The sequence below is a fragment of the Calidris pugnax genome, unplaced genomic scaffold, assembly GCF_001431845.1.
Source record: "Calidris pugnax isolate Ruff unplaced genomic scaffold, ASM143184v1 scaffold147, whole genome shotgun sequence".
Taxonomy (NCBI): Eukaryota; Metazoa; Chordata; class Aves; order Charadriiformes; family Scolopacidae; genus Calidris; species Calidris pugnax.
Window position 1 is genome coordinate 770673 of NW_015092359.1, and position 23381 is coordinate 794053.

At 42.7% G+C, this 23381-nt stretch overlaps 1 protein-coding gene across 1 annotated transcript in view; it reads right to left on the reverse strand.

Annotated features, from left to right (window-relative positions):
• The window catches only part of FSHR (follicle stimulating hormone receptor), a 90128-nt gene that overhangs the window by 5212 nt on the left and 61535 nt on the right, over positions 1 to 23381 (reverse strand). Inside the window, exons 5-9 of the mRNA XM_014962363.1 lie at positions 19256 to 19327; positions 11665 to 11742; positions 7794 to 7862; positions 7604 to 7678; positions 2526 to 2711 (exon numbers count right to left, since the gene is read on the reverse strand). Of these exons, the coding sequence (XP_014817849.1) occupies positions 2526 to 2711; positions 7604 to 7678; positions 7794 to 7862; positions 11665 to 11742; positions 19256 to 19327 (480 nt within the window). The remainder of the gene's footprint in view (positions 1 to 2525; positions 2712 to 7603; positions 7679 to 7793; positions 7863 to 11664; positions 11743 to 19255; positions 19328 to 23381) is intronic.

Genomic DNA, 23381 nt, shown 5'->3' on the forward strand with positions numbered 1-23381 from the left:
GGGATGGGTCCTTGCTTCCTTTTTGAGAATTGGTTTGTAGGTACCGTAACACAGTTCATATATTCAGTCTCTTTGTAACCTTCTGCTGCTCTTTAACAAGTAAACCCTCTGAAGAAATAAACTAGAGAAAGAACAACTTAAGTAATAACATGAAAATTGGCAGAGTGCTCTGACAAAAATAAGCAAAAATGACTACCTTTGTACAAGTGGTTATTTTATGTGCTTTGTCTGGATCCAGTGTCAGCAGGATCTTGTGTGCTGAGAAACACACTCAGCAGAATAAATAGTCCCGACCCAGGTTGTGTATTAAGCCCTATCTCAAACCAATCACCCTCGCTGAAAAGTGACATCAGGTGAGTTGTGAGCAACTGATATTATGTTCTCAGGAGACGAGGCCCAAATACGACTCCTGATGCTGCCACATTTTTTAAAAAAGTAGGATTTCAAGTGACAGCTCCTCCAAAGAATAATGATCAACTGTAAGGACAGAGTCATATCAATGTCATTCTTTTAGGCAGAAGGTGATCTTTATGTCAAAGAAAGCCAAAAGCTTGCTGAAGTTCATAATGCTCTATGTCAAGTTGAGGGTTTTAACATCCAGGCTTTGTCCTGTCCACACTTCAAGGATATTATTTTCCAGTCAGAAGGAAAACGTGAGGGGAGTTCAACGTACTCCTCTGGGCTTGTCCTGGGAAAGCAGTTTGCCTTCTGTTAGGCCAGCAACACAATATTCCAGTGTGATAAACCTACAGATCGATATTTAGCATATAATCCTTATTGGAATGGGGGGAAAAAAAGCATCAAAATTGCCTACGTTTTAATTTGTGTCTTGTGCTTGATGCAACATCCTCCAAAATTTAGAAAGCTGTAACAGGTTTAAGCTTTCCGTTACCACAGCAGCCCCTGTTTGCTGGTGCAGGTGGATCTGGGAGAGGTGATTGAGCATGATCCACTACGGCAACTTATTTTATCTAAGGTTCTCAACTGCTGCAAAACTCTCAAAGAGGGGAATTTTAACATAAAGAGGACAGCCAGAAAGAGGCCACACGTTCCTGTCTTAACTCCTTCCCCGATTTTGCATGTGAACACCAACTGCTGTCCTGATCCTTAGAAAGGCACCTCGGGATGACAGGGCATCTTTCTTATCCTCCCTGGACCACCTGGAGATACTCTGAGACCCAAACAGCCACGGCAGAGTGACTGTCTCCTGTGACGGTGTCCGGCAAGTCAGGTCACATCACGGTTGTCACCACCACCACCACTGTGCCCGCAGCTCCCACCACAGAAATAATACACACTGTGTGATCGAGCACAGCAAACTATTAATAACTCCTAAACAAAATGAGCAATCCTCAACGCACACGCAGCTTGTGCCAGCTGTCAAGAGAACTGCTTTGCAATGAGAGCGGGCGCAGCTCCCGCACGTGTGAGCGATCCCTGCTGAAGTGTACAGTGATACCTTGGGTATTCACACAGAAATAAAGGGCAGCCATTTTCTCTCTTTAGGAGGGAGACACGATGTCAGTCTCCCACCAATTTCAGTACAAGACACATGACTGTATGGAAGAAATTAACATTTTAAATCATGTCTTCATGCAGTTAAGAGGAAGAGTTGATCTAAGTAATTGGGTTTAATAATTTTGCATTTTGCTTAGTCTTTTGGTAACTATTAAAGACACACATAAATTCATTCAACTTTTTTCTGTTGACCAGGGTGATACAGTTCACATGCACGTTTATTCAAGTAATCACATATATCATATAACATAAAGAGCAACCAACTTGCACACTATTTCTTACCATTGTATCACACCTGATACTATAGGGGACTGTAATGTGTACATTTAGTCTGTCTGAGCAGCTGAAAATACTCATTAAGAATCATTGATACCTGAAGTCTCACAGCAACTTGCTAATGGAAAATTAAAACAAGCGCAGAAAATTACTTTGGGAGTCTAAAAAGACCCCCCTCTGTTGGCTTGGGTAAAGGGGTCTGCTCTAGGTTAACCACTTCAGAAAGCATGTCCAAAAACATTGTGTACATAGAGTTGGCAGACAATGTATCTGTGGCACTTGGTTGGACAGTGTTCCAACATCAGTGTGGCTTTCTGAGAGAAGAGTTTAGGGTCACTCAGCAGTCCTGTCACCCTCCTGAATTGAAGCCTTGACCAACTTCTCTGCAAACCCACCTTTCCCTCCAGCTCCCTCCTGAAAAGTTGTCCAACTTCTCCTGTGGAAAAGCGTGGCTCCAAGGCTGACCCGGGATGGCAGGTCCCAATGAAAGATGGGCCCGTGAGAGGTGCAGGCTACAGCAGCTCTCCAAATCTATCACTCCCCCCTTTAATGGAGGGGCAGCGCACTGTGAAACATGCACAAACCTGTATGTATTGGATATTTATTTATTTCTACCCATTTACTTACTTGCACTGAAGAGACCATTTCTATCCCGATTTTGAGGAAGTTTATTTAATTCACTGTCAACTGCTGAGAAGCACCAAAAAGAGAAAAAAAAAGGTATCACTTACTTTTGTCTTTTCCAGTTTGTAAATGCACAGCAATGGCTAGGATAGGTGAAGTTTGCTTCAATCAAAGATCTAAATTTGCTTAAATCAGGAAGCTTTTTTAAATTGTATGTAGACTTTGCTCTTAGCTTCTTAATGAGTTCTAATCCATGACTTGGGAGGAAACTGATTCTTGTCCTTGAAATATCCCTTTAAGAAAACATATGAAAATCTTGGTAAAAAGCAAATTTTCTTCTGCTCGATGGTGGGTACGTGTTTTAGACTGTCCTACTCATCCTCAGAGTAGTGACTGGAAAGAGATCAGCTGGAAATCTACACCGAGAAGAGGAACCAGGGATAAATTAGGTGTTCCTCCAGGAAACCTGAACTAATATCCTTTGCAAACAACAATCAAGTGATGTTACTCTGGTCTGAGAAAAAATAAAAAAAATAATCCCATAACCCTCTGGGTAAGAATTAACAGGGACATAAACCATTTGTACCATATGATTCTGAGTTTAGTAAATACCCAGTAAATGCAACAATCATCCCAGAATACCGTTAAAGGCTAAAAAAGGCTGATGAAATCACAACAGAAGTTTGCTACACAAACATCACGTCATGGGAAGGCTGGTGTGGAAAAGGCAACAAACACAAAGAGAGCAGCTCACAGAGGGTACAGATGCGAGAAGAGGTTGGGGATATCAGGTTTTGTACTCATTAGGAAGAAAAAGAGATTAAAGAGAGACAGACATGACATGGTTCAAACTGTGAGGAATAAAAATAACAAAACATTTCCAAAGGTTTAAAAAATAAAGGGAGCACAGACTGAAGCGAAGAAAGGGGCAAGATTGCAGGAGGTTAGGAGAGATGCGTTTATGTGGAAGGCAATTACTGTGTGGGACTGGCTATCAAAGGCAGTGATGGAGGCAGCAGCTATGAAACGTATTAAAAAGAGCATTAGTGGGGCTTTTAAAAGGAAACATTGTGCAAACTAAATCTTGACTTGTGCCACACAGGGGGGGGAAGGGGAAGTAGGACCAAGGGTGCTCCATCTCCAGCTAAGAGACACTTGGGAGCCCATCCCCACGGCTCCAGGGTGTAACAGGAGGGGCCAAGTGTCCCCACATTTCCCTAGGGCACAAACTGTGTCCCCTCAGCTTGTGACAGCAGAAGAGCAAACTGCTTGGTTTTAAGAGCAACAGTAAAAATGAACTGCACAAAATCACCCTGCCCTCCCTCAGCCCCTGTGCTCTTATTGCCCGAGACGGATCCAGGAGGCAGTGGTGGCTGAGGCTGCTCTGCTCTTTATTCTCCAACAAAAGAAAGGAATTTTCCCTAATCAAGGAACTGGACTGACAATATTTGTAATTTTCTCCATGCTCCCTACAAGTTACAGTTTCCAATTCATCCGTAACAGTACAATGTCAGGACAACACGTTATTTGATCTCTATTACCCAACATGCACAAATTGTTTTTATTATCCTATTAATGCAGGAGCGTGGTGCCACGCGAGGCAGAGACCAGCTTTTAGCAGCGTGTAATAAAGTTTAGGCAGTTTCTGTGTACCATGTGCACATTTGCACCTCTGCTCTCTGTTCTAGGAAACAAAATTAATACCAGGAAACGGCTCTGTTTGAACTCATGGTCTTTAGCTTAGAGTGTCTGAGTTCTACCAAACTTACAGGCAGTTAATTAAGCAGCGAGTAAAACTGGTTAAGGTGATCTTGTGTCCGTGCTGTGCCCACAGCTGAGACTCTGCACCCAGGCTCTGAAGGAATGTACCACCTTCACCAACTGGACCATGAACTGTGGCAGCAGGGGAACAAACACAGACCCCACTCTGCTGCCCTCTCCTGGGGCCATGACTTCTACTGGAACGGCAAGAAGACCGGTGGAGTCAGAAATGCTTCTCTGAACTTCTGCAGGTGGGACTGAGAGAAGCCACGCTGTGGTCCTCCTAATTAGGTTGCAGTGAGTAACCTTGATTGTTTTGTGGACTGACTATTGCCTACTAAGGCCACCGAATGAAAACTGTCACCTGGAGTATATGCTCATGACTCAACAACTAAACAGCAGTTTTCTGCCTAAATCCACAGACAGCATCACTCATGGCATCATTAAGAGCCTATAAAGCTTCACAAGGGCTCGTAATTCTGAACAGGAGCATGGAAAATGTTTTCTTCGGGTTGTTAGCTAAAAATCTTTACTGACTCCAAACTGTTATTACACTGGGTGAAAATAACAAGAAAATATGAATAGGAGTATCACCTAGACTTAAAAATAGCTAAAATGTTACTGGATCTCTGGACATCTCTAAATAATTTCATAAATATTTAATATTTTTCCATGAAAATACTTTCTTCTTCTTTAAATTTGTTTTTTTCTTTTTATGCTCATTATTTTACAGGAACAGGAGCCAGTTAGGGGAAGTGCTTTGCAGACTCCTGCAGGGTTTGTTGGTGTGTCTGTTAGGGACAGGTATCAATATGTCACCGATAAGCCCCTGAAAGCACGTACAGTCTGTGTGCAGGTGGTTTAGTAACTCACTCCACTGAGTCACCCTGCGTACACCTTAGCGCAGAGGTTCTTTGGGGCGCTGCTCTCCAGTTAAGAGGCTTGATAAATTAAATAAGCACGATGAACAAGATGGTAAAGTGGCAGTAGAAAATCAAACCAGAAAGCGTCAGTGACTGGAATACATATTCTTGCAATATTATTGCTTGGCTGCTAGTCATCAGCCTTGACAGCAGCCGGCGCAGGAACAGCAAAATGAACCTGACTTCTCTTCCAATCCTTTCCCTTTCCCACTGGGAGTCTCTGTTGGATTAGCAAAAATACTGCCCAGCTGATGAGGTTTGAAAGGCACATGCAGAAATAGGAAGCAATGGCCAGTGGAGCAGAAATGGGAGAGGGGCAGGCTGGTTGGGGAGAACAATTTTCTCTGTACTTGTGTCTGCACCGATTCCTGGCTGCGCTCCAGGGGCTCAGCTGTCGAGTCAGGGATCTACTGGAGCTCTCCTGTGGCCCCGTATCTGGGTCTCCTGTTGAAGACAAATTGCAAGGACCACAGCCATATCTTACCCTGCATCCGAGACAGGACGCAGCCAGAGAACTCCTAAGGACTTCAGTGAAAACTGATGTAAGCCACTACATCTCTGCGAGCACCAGAAGATGATTAAATGAAACAATCTGTCTGAAAACTGAAGCTACGAAACTCCGAGTAGGAAATACAGAGTGTTTCTGTATAGAAGGAATGTGTATAGGTGTGGGAGTAATTAGCCATTTGATTTACTTGCCTACTGTCAGCACTGAAATCCTTTAACTCAAAACTTGATGTCTTTCCAAAACAGATATTCTAATTCAGCCAAGAGCTGTAAGCCTGAGAGAGGAACTGATTTGTGGAACTGCGTAGCCTGTAGAAGGGCTAAGATTTGTGCTTTCTGTCATTACTATTTGTGTTTGGGTTTCTTTCACATTATTTTAATGTGCTGAAATATCAAACAGAAGTTGGTCTTGAGTGACTGTACAACACCGGTTCAGGAAGATCAAGAGTTAAAACATCCTGATGTTCATTCTAATAAAACATTGCAGTCTGCAACACAGCTTTGATTGCAACAACACTGCTCATACCAGCAAAGATGTGATTATGGGTCAACCAATACCACAAGTGAAAGTGCATTCCTGGTGAACGCTGCAGTGACGGATGAGCGAGAAAGCTCTTCTTTCATGATCTGAGTCAGGATAAAAAAGGTAATTTCCCATCCATAGGATAGTGGATGTATTGGTAAGGGAACAGAAAACTTCTTACACAAATAACTCAGTGTTAGAAATTGAACTATCAAATGAATCTGAACTACAGCCAAATCGATTTGATAAACCTCCAGAATACGATTGTATCAGCTACAAAGAAAACACATTTACTTTTCGCTACAGGAAACAATGCTTTTCCAAAGAAACATCAATGATATTACAGCTGAAAGGATGCTCTGCTGGCAGTCTTCTCCACAGAAGGAAGACACTTTGAGGGTGTGATGGAAGCAGAGCAGAATGCAGTAACCCATACCATAGATCTTTATATCATAGAATCATAGAATCATTGAGGTTGGAAGAGACCCTTGGGATCATCGAGTCCAACCATCTACCCTACTCTACAAAGGGTAGATAGTGCGCTGACCATCAGAATATGGAAAAAAGGCCTCTGATCTGAACTGAAGCTTAACCAGTCATTTTTTCCTCCCTTTTTTTAGATTTCTAACCACTCTAACCTCTGTGTAAAATCTTCCAACAGCTCCAGTGACCCCTTTCCACCCCTTCTGGGTGACTCCCAGCCCTCTCTGGACATCCAGGGTGGCCGGGAAGAGAGAAAAGCTCTGATGAATTGGTGAGACAAAAAAAGATGCCCATGCCTCTGTTGCCACTGTTACATGTCATGGCTTGTGCTCAGTAACACAAGCAGTTGTGCACACTCACAGGATTTTCAGGCCCCACGGCAAACCCTGGCTCAAGGTAATGGCGACTGAGCTCCACAACCATTCTAATGCTGATTAGAGAAACTGCTGAGACCTCACGTTCCAGCTCATCACCCACCAAAGCCACCCTGCTGTAACCACATGAGATGCATCTCACACCTATCGCTACAGGGGATGGGATGTCCCAGTCCCTATCCCTAGAGGCATTTTAGAATTAAGCTTCAGAGATGCAGGGGCAGACCTTCAAGGGTAAACAGCTCAGATTTAAGCATCCCTCACCTCTTCTTGATTTTGCTTAAACAAAAAACTAACAGCATTTTTCTCTGGAAAAAAAACCAAAGCAGAACCGCTCCCTTAATCAGCTGTGAAGAGGAATCTGGACCTAAATCCCCAGATCCAAATACCTCCAAAAACTTGAGGACAAAGGGAAAACATGGGATCTAGACTGAAATTGCAGTTATGGCTCTGGCTCCCTTTTTTTTTTTTTTTTTTTATACTTAGAAATACACCTCCAGTTTTGAACTCCAAGACTTGTGAGATGCTGAAATCCAGATTGCCATTCATATGTTCTTCTCTGTTCTTTTCTAGGGAATTATTAATAAGCAAAATAATATTTGAATATTACTTACAGAACAACGGGTCCGTTGGCTCCTTGGAAGACCTCATTTGGTAATTTTTCTAGGTTGTGATTATCACTTAGATTTCTGAAAAACACAAAGATAGTGATGCTAAAACAATCTGAGATTAAAAAAACAGCTTGCAGCAGTTACTACCTTCTAATAATTGCTTTTCAGAATAGTAAACAACAGAAATAGTTACAGCTCGTCCAGGTAGGTTCCATTAAATGCGTGATTCTCAATTTCCCGAATCCCATTTTTATTCAGCCATCTGCAATACAGAAAAAAACCACATAGTTGTGCTCATAGTCATGCTTCGTAACTAAAATGCATGTAATTCAAATCAGTGAAAGGGATCCCAAACAAATAAAATTATTAAATGGATATTCAAATGGTGACATTTCCACAAATAGTAGCTGGTGAGATCCCAATAATCTGAGGGAGGCTTTGGAGAGTACGGACAGGCACAGGACAGAGGAGCCCTACCATAAGAGGTGATGGCTGGAGGAGGTTTCTGAAGGAAGGGCAGAGCTGATGGAGACACTGGTGCTGCTGGGGGCTCCCCTGGGAAGGTGCAGCAGAGTCGGTGAGGCTGCTGTGGGTTAATCCCAGGAGGGGTCCTTCCCACTGGTGCTACCAGTGCCATTGAGTTTTACCTTTTTCAGGGTGCTTTTGAGACACTGGGCCAAAGTATAACCTTTGCCCAGTTATTAGGAAAAACAGACGGCCGTCACTGGTGGTCACCTGTCCTTGGTGGGGCAGGTGGAGAGGGGGAGGCTGGCTGTCCCTGAGCCAGGCAGGAGGGCAGCAGGGGGGTGGCAGTGGTGCCAAACTGCCCGGGAAGTGGCTGATTCCTCTGCTGCCTCCACACATTACACTCCCTGCCTGCTCTGCTGCCCCTGTCCTACCCCCCCGGCCCCTGTCCCCCCCCACCCGGGTCCCTGTCCCCCAAGGGGAGGCACAGGTAATGAACCTGGGAGTCGAAGCTCCTGGGGCTTTCTGCCAAGTTTTTACTGTAGTGCATTAACGAATTAACATTTAACGTCCTTCCCTCTCTTCCCTTCACGGTCTTAAAATTTACATTTGGGTCAGTTATATTTATCATCTTTACGGTGCAATCTTTCATCTCGCTTTAAACGTCACTTTGCAACTCACGCCCTCTCCAACAGGCAGTGACAGGTCTGATTGATGCCAAAAGTGGCCTGATTTAATTAAACTGTCAGCAAACCCTGGACATTTTTGTTTCTAAATTCACACTGAAAGCCGAGCATGCAAGTGACCCACTTATCTAAGGTCCGAGGTGGTGAGCTAAGGTCAGACTGAAAATCAGTTGTGGGTCTGGCTGAAAGGATTACCCTCTTGACCATGACAGGCAGATGTGCACAGCTCCGTGTCTGTAATGTCTGTCAGGTCGTATCAGGAGAACTGTCACCGTCCCCTTCACTTGCGAGCACTATTAGACATGAGTGAACAGGCACAGAGGAGAGACATGTCCCTGCTCACAGCATTTAAAGCATTTATTATATTACATTGATCTTATCCATTCGTAGCTGCCAGGCTGATAGATATGCTTTTAATCACGGTATTAGCACTTACTGCACTCTCTCACCGAACATGATGCTAATGCAATGAGATACTGAGGTCACATAATCAGAGCCACTGGTGCCATACAGCGTGGACTATACATTCCTGTCACCTGTCTAATTGCATTCAAGTAGTAAAAAGAGCATTAAAAACAATGTTACCTAAATCCCAGGACCTCGTTATACTACATATAGACAAGTTTCTCTCCTCCCCTCACTTCAACCAGCATCCTTACCGATTCCACTACCTCTTATGTTAGCAGCAAGTCACAATGGAGGTGGAGATTCAGAGCTTGGACACGGTGGCTTTCACTCACCCTCGTGAGCCACCACGTCACTATAGTGGTATTTCTAAAACACACTTTAGAATTCACCTGGTGCAGGAGGCCACTGGCTCTGAGGTGCTATTTATAGCCTATTTTAGGGCAGGAAAGCTCTATCTTAGGCACTAAGTGGCATACAGACCTGGAAACAAGGTGAAGTTCTTCCATAAATTTCTAGCATTTTTTCACTAAATGTGTCCACAGTTCCAGCCTGTGCTGATCCCATGCATAGTGTAATATCAGATGCAATCGAATTACTGACTTAAATATGCTTGGAGCCTGCCACAGCCAAACCTGCTAAAATTGTGTCTCTCCAGAATGTGGGGGCTCAGAGGGTGTTCAAGTGTTTCTAACGCCATCTTGACATGCCTGGTTTCACCAAATGGTGTTGCTGTAGCCCTAACTTTCTATTGCACTGCACAGTGGCTTCAAGTCTTGTATAGAAAACCAGCAAATCTGGGTCTAAAATGAGGCAAGTGCATCACAGCTGCTGTAGACCTAACTTTCTATTGCATTGCATGGTGGCTTCAGTTTTGTATAGAAAACCAGCAAATCTGAGTCTAAAATGAGGCAAGTGCATCACAGCACATTGCTGTAGCCCTAACTTTCTATTGCACTGCACAGTGGCTTCAAGTCTTGTATAGAAAACCAGCAAATCTGGGTCTAAAATGAGGCAAGTGCATCACAGCACAACTAAAACCTAATCAGGGACTATGTGGAGCCTCTGTCCCAAGGGAGAACTACAGCAGAGTTATGACTTCATCTGACCAGGTGGGTGGTGGCCAAAAACCTAATCAGGGACTACATGGGGCCTCTGTCCCAAGGGAGAACTACAGCAGTCATGACTTCATCTGACCAGGTGGGTGGTGGCCAGGTCTTGCACGGCTCGTGATGCTCCTGCAGACACTGGTGGTTGAGGGGAGCCCATGGCAATGGGGCTGTTGCAGCTGGCAGGGCAAAGCAGCCGGAAGAGGACATGATACCTCCCCATCCAGGCCAACTTTGCTAGCAAACCAGCAGCCTTAAGTCCTCAGAGAGGACTATCCTTCAACACTCATGCAATGGGATGTGCTGGGGAGAGAAGGGAAGCCAATTTCATGCTGCTCAAGTGGCACAGAGAGGTCAAATCACAGTAAAAATCTGGGATTTTTATCTCATGCCTTAGCAGTATTATGGAAGCAAATACAGTACTTGTTTCTCAGTGCTCTGAAAATACAAAGTCCCACCTGAGCATTAAATATTATTATCACAGGAGAAAAGATAAAGCAGTGCATTTGGGGTATCATGACTTGAATACATATTTGAGAGAAACGTGCGTGTGTTTAAAACTTCAGGGAACTTGCTGTAGACAGAGGTTGTGCATAACTGACGGAGAAAAAGGAGAGACAGCAGCTAAGTGACTTATTACTGGCCTCTCTTCAAATATTGATGGGCTGACCTTGCTCCCACCAAAATCAACGTGAGCCCAGTCAGTCAATCAGATCCTGCTTGCCTGCTTCGGTGTGCCAGGGAAACTGCACACACACAGGGGGAATTTTTTCCAGTCTGGCCACTGGGTAGGTGAAACGAAGGCAGCTTGTCAGTAAGCGAACAGTACATTTTGATACACCAACAGAAAGGATCAAAGAAGCCAGATAGTTCATTAAAATACATGAATCTTAAGTCAAACATAGAGTCATCTAACCAGGCAGCTTGAAACTGCACTGCGAGCCGGCCTGTATCAATGCACTAACACTGTGTACAAATACACTGTATTCCCAAAGCATCTACATATATTTTGCCAGAGTAATAAATGTCTTTGAATGATGTGTCTGACTGTAAATATTTATGAGTCATGCCATCTTTCTGAACACAATTTGTACCACATGGAACTGTTGTTGTAGGTGGAATATGTTTAACCTTGGCACCAGTAATTACTAAATTTTGCTCTATGCTGTGCTACTAAAATAAAGAGCAGGATTAGAATACAGCAGAAAACCACAAAAGTATTCATTTTTCATGGCAGGGAAACAGAACACAGAGAATTCACGGGCAGGGGAGAAGTCTAAAACCTTAATTTGAATTTGGAAGTGTAGGAAATAATGCCCATCCCCTGGTTTCCTTGACCCTATTCTGGAGAATAAATGAGTTTACAAGGAGAATAATAGATTTGCTGTGTCTTACTCACAGAATCACACTTTCAGAACTCAGGCCCGTGAATGAATTTTTTTCAATTGTACGTATATTGATATTGTCTTGAATATCTCTGAAAAATAAAGCACAACACAAATGATACCTTTTGGTACCTCTGTGAACCGTCCAATAGAATATGCTATTTCAAACACAGTGTTTTTTCTTATATTCAATCTGAGGAACTATTATAGGCAGAGACATAAGTTTTTAAGACATTTTGTGGAGCACAAACCTTCCTGGTAAAAAAGGCCGGAGCAAAACATTTCCAACACCCCCACGCTTTCCTCCCAAATAGGCTGAAGTAATTAAAATGCATGAAAGCCCAGCCAGGTCTTATAATCCCACAGCAGATGAAATAGTTGGTCCAGCAAACATACTGCCCAGAAATTGCAAGCTGAGGGGTGGCAAGGCCACCCCTTCTCACAGCCTCCCGACCAGAAGGAAAAGCCATTAGCCTTTTTGGCCTGATTCAGCAGGGTACCCACCAGCCCATGAATAATTCCCCCCCCGATGTCAATGGGGTTGCTTAGAAGCTTAGTATGTGTTTAAGAACTTAAGGCGCGGGACCCCTGTCAATGCAGTTTGTTGAACAGACAAGTAGGCATTTCACTTCTTTCAGCATTTCTGACTGAGAGGAAAAAAGGGAACGGCAGATATACGTTCTGTTGCTTGCTCAAAATAGACCTCAAAAAGTTAAACAGTATTACTCATAATTTAGACTGGGGATATGGTTGTTTTCATGCTGTTTCTGTTGGAAAGCACGGAACAAAATGAATTATCTGCAAAGCTTGGAATTAAGCACGATTCCAAAATTATCTCATGCTGACAGTTGAATACGATCACAACTCTGCATTAAGTGACACTTACACGGAGGCCCCATTCTGCCAACTGAGGTCAGCAGAGGTAGGAATAAGAAGGGAGTGTAGCACTCATTGTCCTGGTTTCATCTGGGATAGAGCTAATTCTCTTTCTAGTAGCTGCTTGGGTTGGATTTAGTATGAAAATAATGCTGATAACACATACTGTTTTAGCTGTTGCTAAGCCATGTTGATATTTATCAAGGACTTTTCCAGCTCCCCGTAGAAGCTGAGAGGGAGCACAGACTTGACAAGCTGGCCAAAGGACTATTCCATACCATAGATGCCATGCTCAGTATATAAACAGGGGTTGGCCGGGGGGGGGCAGAAACCCACCTTCACTGCTTGGGATGGGATGGGCAATCGATCACTGGTGGTGAGAGCGACTTGTGTCACTTTATTTTGTATATTCTTTTATCATTATTATTATTATTATTATTATTATTATTTCCTCTTCCATTACTGTTCTAATTAAACTGTCTTTATCTCAACCCACAAGGTTGAAGGCAATAAGAATTTTCTTACTGACCTTAGTGGGCCCTTAGGGTTTGAACCAAGGCCTAGTTCGAGACTCAAGAAGTATCAGGGCCTACTTATTCTGACAGGAAAGTGAGAAGTTTTGCATGAAAAAAACCACCAAACTCTTGCTCACTAGGACACAATAATTCAAGTCTATGTAAGACTGATGATAAACATAAAGGTATACAGGAACAAGGCTCTATAGCTCCATACCTGTTGCAATTGCATGATGGTCTCTGGGAGCCCTGTACTGCAGTTCATAGAATTACGTATGTGAAGTGTATTACAGAAATTTATTTCTTATATGTGTGTGTATACTATATTCAGTCACCCCTCCCTACGTTTTCTATGCATTTTTATTTATATTAACATCCATTACAAAGACAATTGCAGGATTCATGTTTCTGCAGCTTGAAATCTTCTATGGTTTTAAATTGAAAGAGGGGAGATTTAGATGAGATCTGAGGAAGAAATTCTTTCCTGTGAGGGTGGTGAGAGCCTGGCCCAGGTGGCCCAGAGAAGCTGTGGCTGCCCTGTCCCTGGAGGGGTTCAAGGCCAGGCTGGATGGGGCTTGGAGCAACCTGGTCTGGTGGGAGGTGTCCCTGCCCAGGGCAGGGGGGTTGGAACTCAATGATCTTTATGATTCTAATCAAAGATTTGAACATGCAGAACTTAGCTGGTGCATTAACAATATATCTTGTCCAAAGGAAGAGAAGAAATAGTTCTCATGCAGACCAGAGAACTGTCACCAGGTGGCAACAAATTTCCACTGCCACCAGCCTGATTTGGATTTCAACTGGTGAAAGAGGAGTAAAAAGCTGTTATCCCTCCCCTGGGCCTTCCAGGCACATGCTCACAGTATAGTTAAAGGAAGAGTGGTCTGCAAAGTGTGGATTATAATGCTTTGTAGAGGGGAGACCTAGAGAGAACTGAGACCTTTTGGGCCACGTTATCATCAATGCCTACAAAATTACAACCCAAAACGGTACCGCGAAGGTAATAAGTGAACACAAGAGGCATCACATCTTAAAAGGTTTTGTTGGAGCAGGAGAACATTCAAAGGGAGCTTTTAAGAAGTGAAAAGCAGACATTAAAACTTACAGTAAAACTTTCTGGAGAGAGTGCACCTTGTGGACAGCAGGTAAAAACCGAAGGCCAGTGTTTGATATTAACCTAAGGGGGAGAGAACAGATGAAGATTATTTGCTCTGCCCCAGGAAGGAAGCAATAATTAAAAAAGCAAAAAGAACACAGGACTTAAAATGTCAGCCACAAAAGGCAGAGTTTAGCCACAAAGAGGGGGTTTGCCCGTAGGAAACCTGATATTGTAATGTAAAAAGATTTTTCTCTAAAGCACAAGCTGAATTCTGCCCCACTGAAGTCAAGGGAGAAACCCTACTTTAGATAATGACATGGTCCCTCCCGATGATCTCAGGCAACTGTTGGTGTTAATTTCCCAAACATATTCTAAGAAATCAGTTGCACTGACACAGGATAATTATTTTCATAGCAGCTCTTTTAAGAGAAAAGCATCAATTCACTTAACACAACTTCCACCTTTTACTCCAATAGAGAATACATTAATTCCACTGGAATTAACATTATTTCATGAAACTAAGAGAGATTTAGGACGCTTTATTCCCCAGCACCTCCAGTAGTGAGGAACTGAACACATGAGAACGTTTCAGCAGTTTGTGTGACTGGAAATGGTTCTGAGGCTCCATATTTAATTACTTCCACCCTCCCACCACATTGAGTATCACCGGTCTCTGTGTCGCAGTTCCTGTCCAGGAAACATCATCCCAGAAATGCTGACTCTGAAGGACAACCCTGTGCCCACAGCCAGTGAGGAAACAGGGTCACAGGTACCACAGAGCTGTACCGCACCTAATTTAAGCAAAATTTGTTATCCAGAACAGTAGCAAGGGCAGGATAAACATGATATTGCCATGCAGCAGGAGATGGCTGGTGGCTGCTGATGGCTGGAAGGAGGGCTGAGCGCAGGAGCGAGGAGGAGCTGGACCCAGCTGGGAGTTTTTCCCAGCCACCAAAATGTTTCATTTTGACTCTACCAAACAAAGAGAAAATTTGAGTTCTTGAAAGTTTAGTTTTATCTTTGTACTTTTAATATGTGAGATGGTAGAGAAGGTAACCTTTCACCGAGAATGCCGGTTCCTTAAGGAACATTTTAGTAGTACATGGAAGGTAATTTTTATCCTGCCATTTAAACAGAGCAATATTTTGTTACTGGATGTTATTTTTTCATTGAATTTCATTGAATTTTATTTTATTTATTTTATTTATTTTTATTTTTTTTAAGATTCATTCCTGAATGGTTAAATGGTGATGAAAAAGATTGGTTGAGACTGGGAAAAAGCAACAGCATTCATTTGATGTTTGTTATGAATGTAGATTATTTCCAGAGCGTTGCAGCCTTTCAGTTTTCATAATCTGAACTGGAACCGAACACCTCCATGTGACAACCAAATCCTGCATTTGGGCACTCAGGGTGACACACAGGTCCGTAAAACAGTCACTCCCTTGCATAAGCACCGCTCTGAGCTCCCCAGGGTGGTAACTGGATACCCTCAGACGTTGAAAAGCCAACTTGTTATCTGTCTCATCTTATAACAAAAAGCAATGCATTATGTGCAGGAAAAAAATTAAAGAAGTATAGTGAATATTCAAGAAGCCAATTTGGGAAAGTTGCTGGAATGTCATGACTGTTTTGTCTCAGGAGTCAGAACGGTCTGACATTGCATTAGCTTAAAAATAACAGCTGTCACATGTGACCAAGAAAGCTCTGCAAAAGTGCCTTTGAAAAACTATTACATATAGTTAAATAGAAAGCATGATTAATGAAGCAGGTGGATTTCACAAGACCCTTATTATTTAAAGTACTTCTGCACTTATACTTCCTAAAAGGAGCTAGCTGAAAAAATTAGAAGCAATAGAATAGAAGAACCCGTAACTCCTCCCTTACAGTATTTTAAAGTACACTCTCTAAATTACTTGAGATGTACAGGGTTTCAGTTGAAAACTGCCTTTAATTTTAAATGAGTCATATGCTAAAAATTGATGCAATCCTTTTACGAGCCCCTTGTTAAATACAAATTATAGCATGCATTTCCTTTAGTAGGTAAATGAAGAAGCAGACTGTTGCTAAGTAGTGTGTGCCTCATGCAGGACAGAGAAGACATGAGAAGCTTTGCTTTCTAGAGTACTTTCCTGAGAAAGTCCCAATCCTCATGTTGCAGTAAGGAAAGGTGACGTTGCTCTGACATATGCTATTCAAACCCTGCTCCCGATGACAATTTACTCCCAACATATCCAAATGCCTCACTGGTTATCAGGGCTTTCACCATACATGTGTAAACAAACACGGCCCAGGCCCTGGGCGATGCCATCATCCTGACCTTTCCAGTAATCCCAAAGTGTTTGGGGCTCAATTTGTGCTGGTGTCAACCGAGCAGCGTGAGGTGAAGAGGACAGTGTCTCTGACAAATCATTACATATTGAAGTGAATCTACAGGTGGCACAAAGCACTGATTGCACAGAGGCACAGAACAGTGATTAGGAGCAGGAAAGGATGGGGTTTTTTAATTAATTGCAGAAAAAGAACTAAAAAAAATATTTAGCTAGACGGCAGCCTAGATCTTCCCCCTCTTTTTATTCAACCAGCAAATCTCCAGAGGCCTTTAAGTGGATAATCTTGTTAGAATGTAGATAATCCAATTTACCGAATATCTTTCCTGCAGGACAGTTTTGTCAATATATTTACCATATAACGTATACACTCTTAGTAGCCTCACTTTAAACAAGTGTCCTCTTTAATCTGTGTTATAACTGAGTCCCCCCTTGCCATGCATAAACAGCTTGGTAAGAACCTGTTTTTCAGCTGGCTGGTGGCTGCTTTCCAAAGCATTAATTGTCTTCCTGAAAAGGCTTACTGGAGTCAGCACTTAAGAAAACATAGCACTATGATCAGCAGAGAACAAAAAAATCTTTCAGAAACTAATTCCTGGAAGATTCTGGCTGCTTATCTCCAGATTTAGCAACACACCTGCTCTTTTTTTACGCCAAATTGGTAGGAGCTGGCCCGACAAAGCTGGGAACAGAGTTCAGCACATCAACTTAGTGTGGGTATTTGCTAAATTGCAAACCCAAGGTAGGCTGAGATAAATACAACAGCACTCAGGAAGCTCTATTTCTGTGTCCCTTAATCATGCTGGTTACTTTATACTGCACGTGAGCCTGACTCCAGCCAGAGATTCCTCTGACTTGTGTGTCCAGCCTTGAAGGCTGAGCCGAGCGTATAATCCACAACACCCACTTCTGGGTGGGCAAAGTTTTCTACCGTGAGGCTGCTGTGCAAAAGGATGGAGGGGAGCATCACTTCTTTTTACTGAAGAGCCAACTCCACAGAAAGGGTGGGCGATTCTGTGGATTTCCCTGAATCTGCAGCAAATCCAGGTTTGGGTTTAGGAACCATGCCTTCAGGTCCTCCACAAAATAAGATGGGGCAGGTACAAGCAGCTGCAAGACTTTGGAGTTGGGCTCTGCTCTCCACAATGCAAACTATTTTGCAGCTAAAATGTGTGCTTTTGCAACCTAAATTCCACCCCCTCTTTCTAGTAGCTGCTTGGTTTGGATTTAGTATGAAAATAATGCTGATAACACATATTGTTTTAGCTGTTGCTAAGCCATGTTTATATTTATCAAGGACTTTTCCAGCTCCCCGTAGAAGCTCAGACTTGACAAGCTGGCCTAAGGACTATTCCATACCATAGATGCCATGCTCAGTATATAAATAGGGGTTGGCCAGGGGGGCCAGAAACCCACCTTTGCTGCTTGGGATGGGATGGGCAATCGATCGGGGGCAGAAACCCACCTTCACTGCTTGGGATGGGATGGGCAATCGATCACTGGTGGTGAGAGCGACTTGTGTCACTTTATTTTGTATATTCTTTTATCATTATTTCCTCTTCCATTACTGTTCTAATTAAACTGTTTTTATCTCAACCCACAAGGTTGAAGGCAATAAGAATTTTCTTTACTGACCTTAGTGGGCCCTTAGGGTTTGAACTAAGGCCTAGTTCGAGACTCAAGAAGTATCAGGGCCTACTTATTCTGACAGGAAAGTGAGAAGTTTTGCATGAAAAAAACCAAACTCTTGCTCACTAGAACACAATAATTCAAGTCTATGTAAGACTGATGATAAACATAAAGGTATACAGGAGGAAGGCTCTATAGCTCCATACCTGTTGCATTTGCATGATGGTCTCTGGGAGCCCTGAACTGCAGTTCATAGAATTACAGATGTGAAGAGTATTACAGAAATTTATTTCTTATCATATGTGTGTGTATACTATATTCAGTCACCCCTCCCTATGTTTTCTATGCATTTTTATTTATATTAACATCCATTACAAAGACAATTGCAGGATTCATGTTTCTGCAGCTTGAAATCTTCTATGGTTTTAAATTGAAAGAGGGGAGATTTAGGGATTCATGTTTCTGCAGCTTGAAATCTATGGCTTTAAACTGAAAGAAGAGAGATTTAGATCAGATATTAGGAAGAAATTCTTTCCTGTGAGGGTGGTGAGACCCTGGAAGAGGTTGCCCAGAGAAGCTGTGGCTGCCCCATCCCTGGAGGGGTTCAAGGCCAGGCTGGATGGGGCTTGGAGCAACCTGGTCTGGTGGGAGGTGTCCCTGCCCATGGCAGGGGGGTTGGAACTCCATGATCTTTATGATTCTAATCAAAGATTTGAACATGCAGAACTTAGCTGGTGCATTAACAATACATCTTGTCCAAAGGAAGAGAAGAAATAGTTCTCATGCAGACCAGAGAACTGTCACCAGGTGGCAACAAATTTCCACTGCCACCAGCCTGATTTGGATTTCAACTGGTGAAAGAGGAGTAAAAAGCTGTTATCCCTCCCCTGGGCCTTCCAGGCACATGCTCACAGTATAGTTAAAGGAAGAGTGGTCTGCAAAGTGTGGATTATAATGCTTTGTAGAGGGGAGACCTAGAGAGAACTGAGACCTTTTGGGCCACGTTATCATCAATGCCTACAAAATTACAACCCAAAACGGTACCGCGAAGGTAATAAGTGAACACAAGAGGCATCACATCTTAAAAGGTTTTGTTGGAGCAGGAGAACATTCAAAGGGAGCTTTTAAGAAGTGAAAAGCAGACATTAAAACTTACAGTAAAACTTTCTGGAGAGAGTGCACCTTGTGGACAGCAGGTAAAAACCGAAGGCCAGTGTTTGATATTAACCTAAGGGGGAGAGAACAGATGAAGATTATTTGCTCTGCCCCAGGAAGGAAGCAATAATTAAAAAAGAAAAAAGAACACAGGACTTAAAATGTCAGCCACAAAAGGCAGAGTTTAGCCACAAAGAGGGGGTTTGCCCGTAGGAAACCTGATATTGTAATGTAAAAAGATTTTTCTCTAAAGCACAAGCTGAATTCTGCCCCACTGAAGTCAAGGGAGAAACCCTACTTTAGATAATGACATGGTCCCTCCCGATGATCTCAGGCAACTGTTGGTGTTAATTTCCCAAACATATTCTAAGAAATCAGTTGCACTGACACAGGATAATTATTTTCATAGCAGCTCTTTTAAGAGAAAAGCATCAATTCACTTAACACAACTTCCACCTTTTACTCCAATAGAGAATACATTAATTCCACTGGAATTAACGTTATTTCATGAAACTAAGAGAGATTTAGGACGCTTTATTCCCCAGCACCTCCAGTAGTGAGGAACTGAACACATGAGAACGTTTCAGCAGTTTGTGTGACTGGAAATGGTTCTGAGGCTCCATATTTAATTACTTCCACCCTCCCACCACATTGAGTATCACCGGTCTCTGTGTCGCAGTTCCTGTCCAGGAAACATCATCCCAGAAATGCTGACTCTGAAGGACAACCCTGTGCCCACAGCCAGTGAGGAAACAGGGTCACAGGTCCCACAGAGCTGTACCGCACCTAATTTAAGCAAAATTTGTTATCCAGAACAGTAGCAAGGGCAGGATAAACATGATATTGCCATGCAGCAGGAGATGGCTGGTGGCTGCTGATGGCTGGAAGGAGGGCTGAGCGCAGGAGCGAGGAGGAGCTGGACCCAGCTGGGAGTTTTTCCCAGCCACCAAAATGTTTCATTTTGACTCTACCAAACAAAGAGAAAATTTGAGTTCTTGAAAGTTTAGTTTTATCTTTGTACTTTTAATATGTGAGATGGTAGAGAAGGTAACCTTTCACCAAGAATGCCGGTTCCTTAAGGAACATTTTAGTAGTACATGGAAGGTAATTTTTATCCTGCCACTTAAACAGAGCAATATTTTGTTACTGGATGTTATTTTTTCATTGAATTTCATTGAATTTTATTTTATTTATTTTATTTATTTTTATTTTTTTTAAGATTCATTCCTGAATGGTTAAATGGTGATGAAAAAGATTGGTTGAGACTGGGAAAAAGCAGCAGCATTCATTTGATGTTTGTTATGAATGTAGATTATTTCCAGAGCGTTGCAGCCTTTCAGTTTTCATAATCTGAACTGGAACCGAACACCTCCATGTGACAACCAAATCCTGCATTTGGGCACTCAGGGTGACACACAGGTCCATAAAACAGTCACTCCCTTGCATAAGCACCGCTCTGAGCTCCCCAGGGTGGTAACTGGATACCCTCAGACGTTGAAAAGCCAACTTGTTATCTGTCTCATCTTATAACAAAAAGCAATGCATTATGTGCAGGAAAAAAATTAAAGAAGTATAGTGAATATTCAAGAAGCCAATTTGGGAAAGTTGCTGGAATGTCATGACTGTTTTGTCTCAGGAGTCAGAACGGTCTGACATTGCATTAGCTTAAAAATAACAGCTGTCACATGTGACCAAGAAAGCTCTGCAAAAGTGCCTTTGAAAAACTATTACATATAGTTAAATAGAAAGCATGATTAATGAAGCAGGTGGATTTCACAAGACCCTTATTATTTAAAGTACTTCTGCACTTATACTTCCTAAAAGGAGCTAGCTGAAAAAATTAGAAGCAATAGAATAGAAGAACCCGTAACTCCTCCCTTACAGTATTTTAAAGTACACTCTCTAAATTACTTGAGATGTACAGGGTTTCAGTTGAAAACTGCCTTTAATTTTAAATGAGTCATATGCTAAAAATTGATGCAATCCTTTTACGAGCCCCTTGTTAAATACAAATTATAGCATGCATTTCCTTTAGTAGGTAAATGAAGAAGCAGACTGTTGCTAAGTAGTGTGTGCCTCATGCAGGACAGAGAAGACATGAGAAGCTTTGCTTTCTAGAGTACTTTCCTGAGAAAGTCCCAATCCTCATGTTGCAGTAAGGAAAGGTGACGTTGCTCTGACATATGCTATTCAAACCCTGCTCCCGATGACAATTTACTCCCAACATATCCAAATGCCTCACTGGTTATCAGGGCTTTCACCATACATGTGTAAACAAACACGGCCCAGGCCCTGGGCGATGCCATCATCCTGACCTTTCCAGTAATCCCAAAGTGTTTGGGGCTCAATTTGTGCTGGTGTCAACCGAGCAGCGTGAGGTGAAGAGGACAGTGTCTCTGACAAATCATTACATATTGAAGTGAATCTACAGGTGGCACAAAGCACTGATTGCACAGAGGCACAGAACAGTGATTAGGAGCAGGAAAGGATGGGGTTTTTTAATTAATTGCAGAAAAAGAACTAAAAAAAATATTTAGCTAGACGGCAGCCTAGATCTTCCCCCTCTTTTTATTCAACCAGCAAATCTCCAGAGGCCTTTAAGTGGATAATCTTGTTAGAATGTAGATAATCCAATTTACCGAATATCTTTCCTGCAGGACAGTTTTGTCAATATATTTACCATATAACGTATACACCCTTAGTAGCCTCACTTTAAACAAGTGTCCTCTTTAATCTGTGTTATAACTGAGTCCCCCCTTGCCATGCATAAACAGCTTGGTAAGAACCTGTTTTTCAGCTGGCTGGTGGCTGCTTTCCAAAGCATTAATTGTCTTCCTGAAAAGGCTTACTGGAGTCAGCACTTAAGAAAACATAGCACTATGATCAGCAGAGAACAAAAAAATCTTTCAGAAACTAATTCCTGGAAGATTCTGGCTGCTTATCTCCAGATTTAGCAACACACCTGCTCTTTTTTTACGCCAAATTGGTAGGAGCTGGCCCGACAAAGCTGGGAACAGAGTTCAGCACATCAACTTAGTGTGGGTATTTGCTAAATTGCAAACCCAAGGTAGGCTGAGATAAATACAACAGCACTCAGGAAGCTCTATTTCTGTGTCCCTTAATCATGCTGGTTACTTTATACTGCACGTGAGCCTGACTCCAGCCAGAGATTCCTCTGACTTGTGTGTCCAGCCTTGAAGGCTGAGCCGAGCGTATAATCCACAACACCCACTTCTGGGTGGGCAAAGTTTTCTACCGTGAGGCTGCTGTGCAAAAGGATGGAGGGGAGCATCACTTCTTTTTACTGAAGAGCCAACTCCACAGAAAGGGTGGGCGATTCTGTGGATTTCCCTGAATCTGCAGCAAATCCAGGTTTGGGTTTAGGAACCATGCCTTCAGGTCCTCCACAAAATAAGATGGGGCAGGTACAAGCAGCTGCAAGACTTTGGAGTTGGGCTCTGCTCTCCACAATGCAAACTATTTTGCAGCTAAAATGTGTGCTTTTGCAACCTAAATTCCACCCCCCCTCCTCCAATCCAGCTGTATGCCCTCAAAATTGGTCTGAAAGGAAGTGTTACATCCAAGTCTTTCTATTTTAAAGCTGCGATTGCTTAATACAAGACGTCGACACATTTACTGTAAGAAAGAACCAAAGGACACAGATTACACGTGAGAACTAATTTTGGAAAGAAAATAGCTTTGAAAAGCCATCACTACATTATTAAACAGACAATGCCACAGCTCTCCCTAATGAGAGCCAGATAAATAATCTTGTACCCATGAAAAGGTCAATAAGTTACCAATTTGCAGCAGCCTGTCTCTTTGGCGTATAGCCAAGAAGACCAATTAGCAATTCTCTTCACTGGTGAGAAAGTTAAGGTTGCATTTTTCTGAAAGGTTTAGAGTATTTCAGCATTGCATTTTTTTTAGCATTTTTTCTCTCCTCAGTGTTCTTTGCCATACTAGTAATGATGATCCAGGAGACAAATGGAGTGGGGCAGGCAGGAAATGTATTTGTGCCCAAGCTGACAGAGATAAAAGCCTATTAATGTTCAGCAGCCAGTGGCTGTAACGAGGCCGTGAAGCTGATGAGAGGACTGACAAGACTAGCCAGAGCTTCTTGCCTG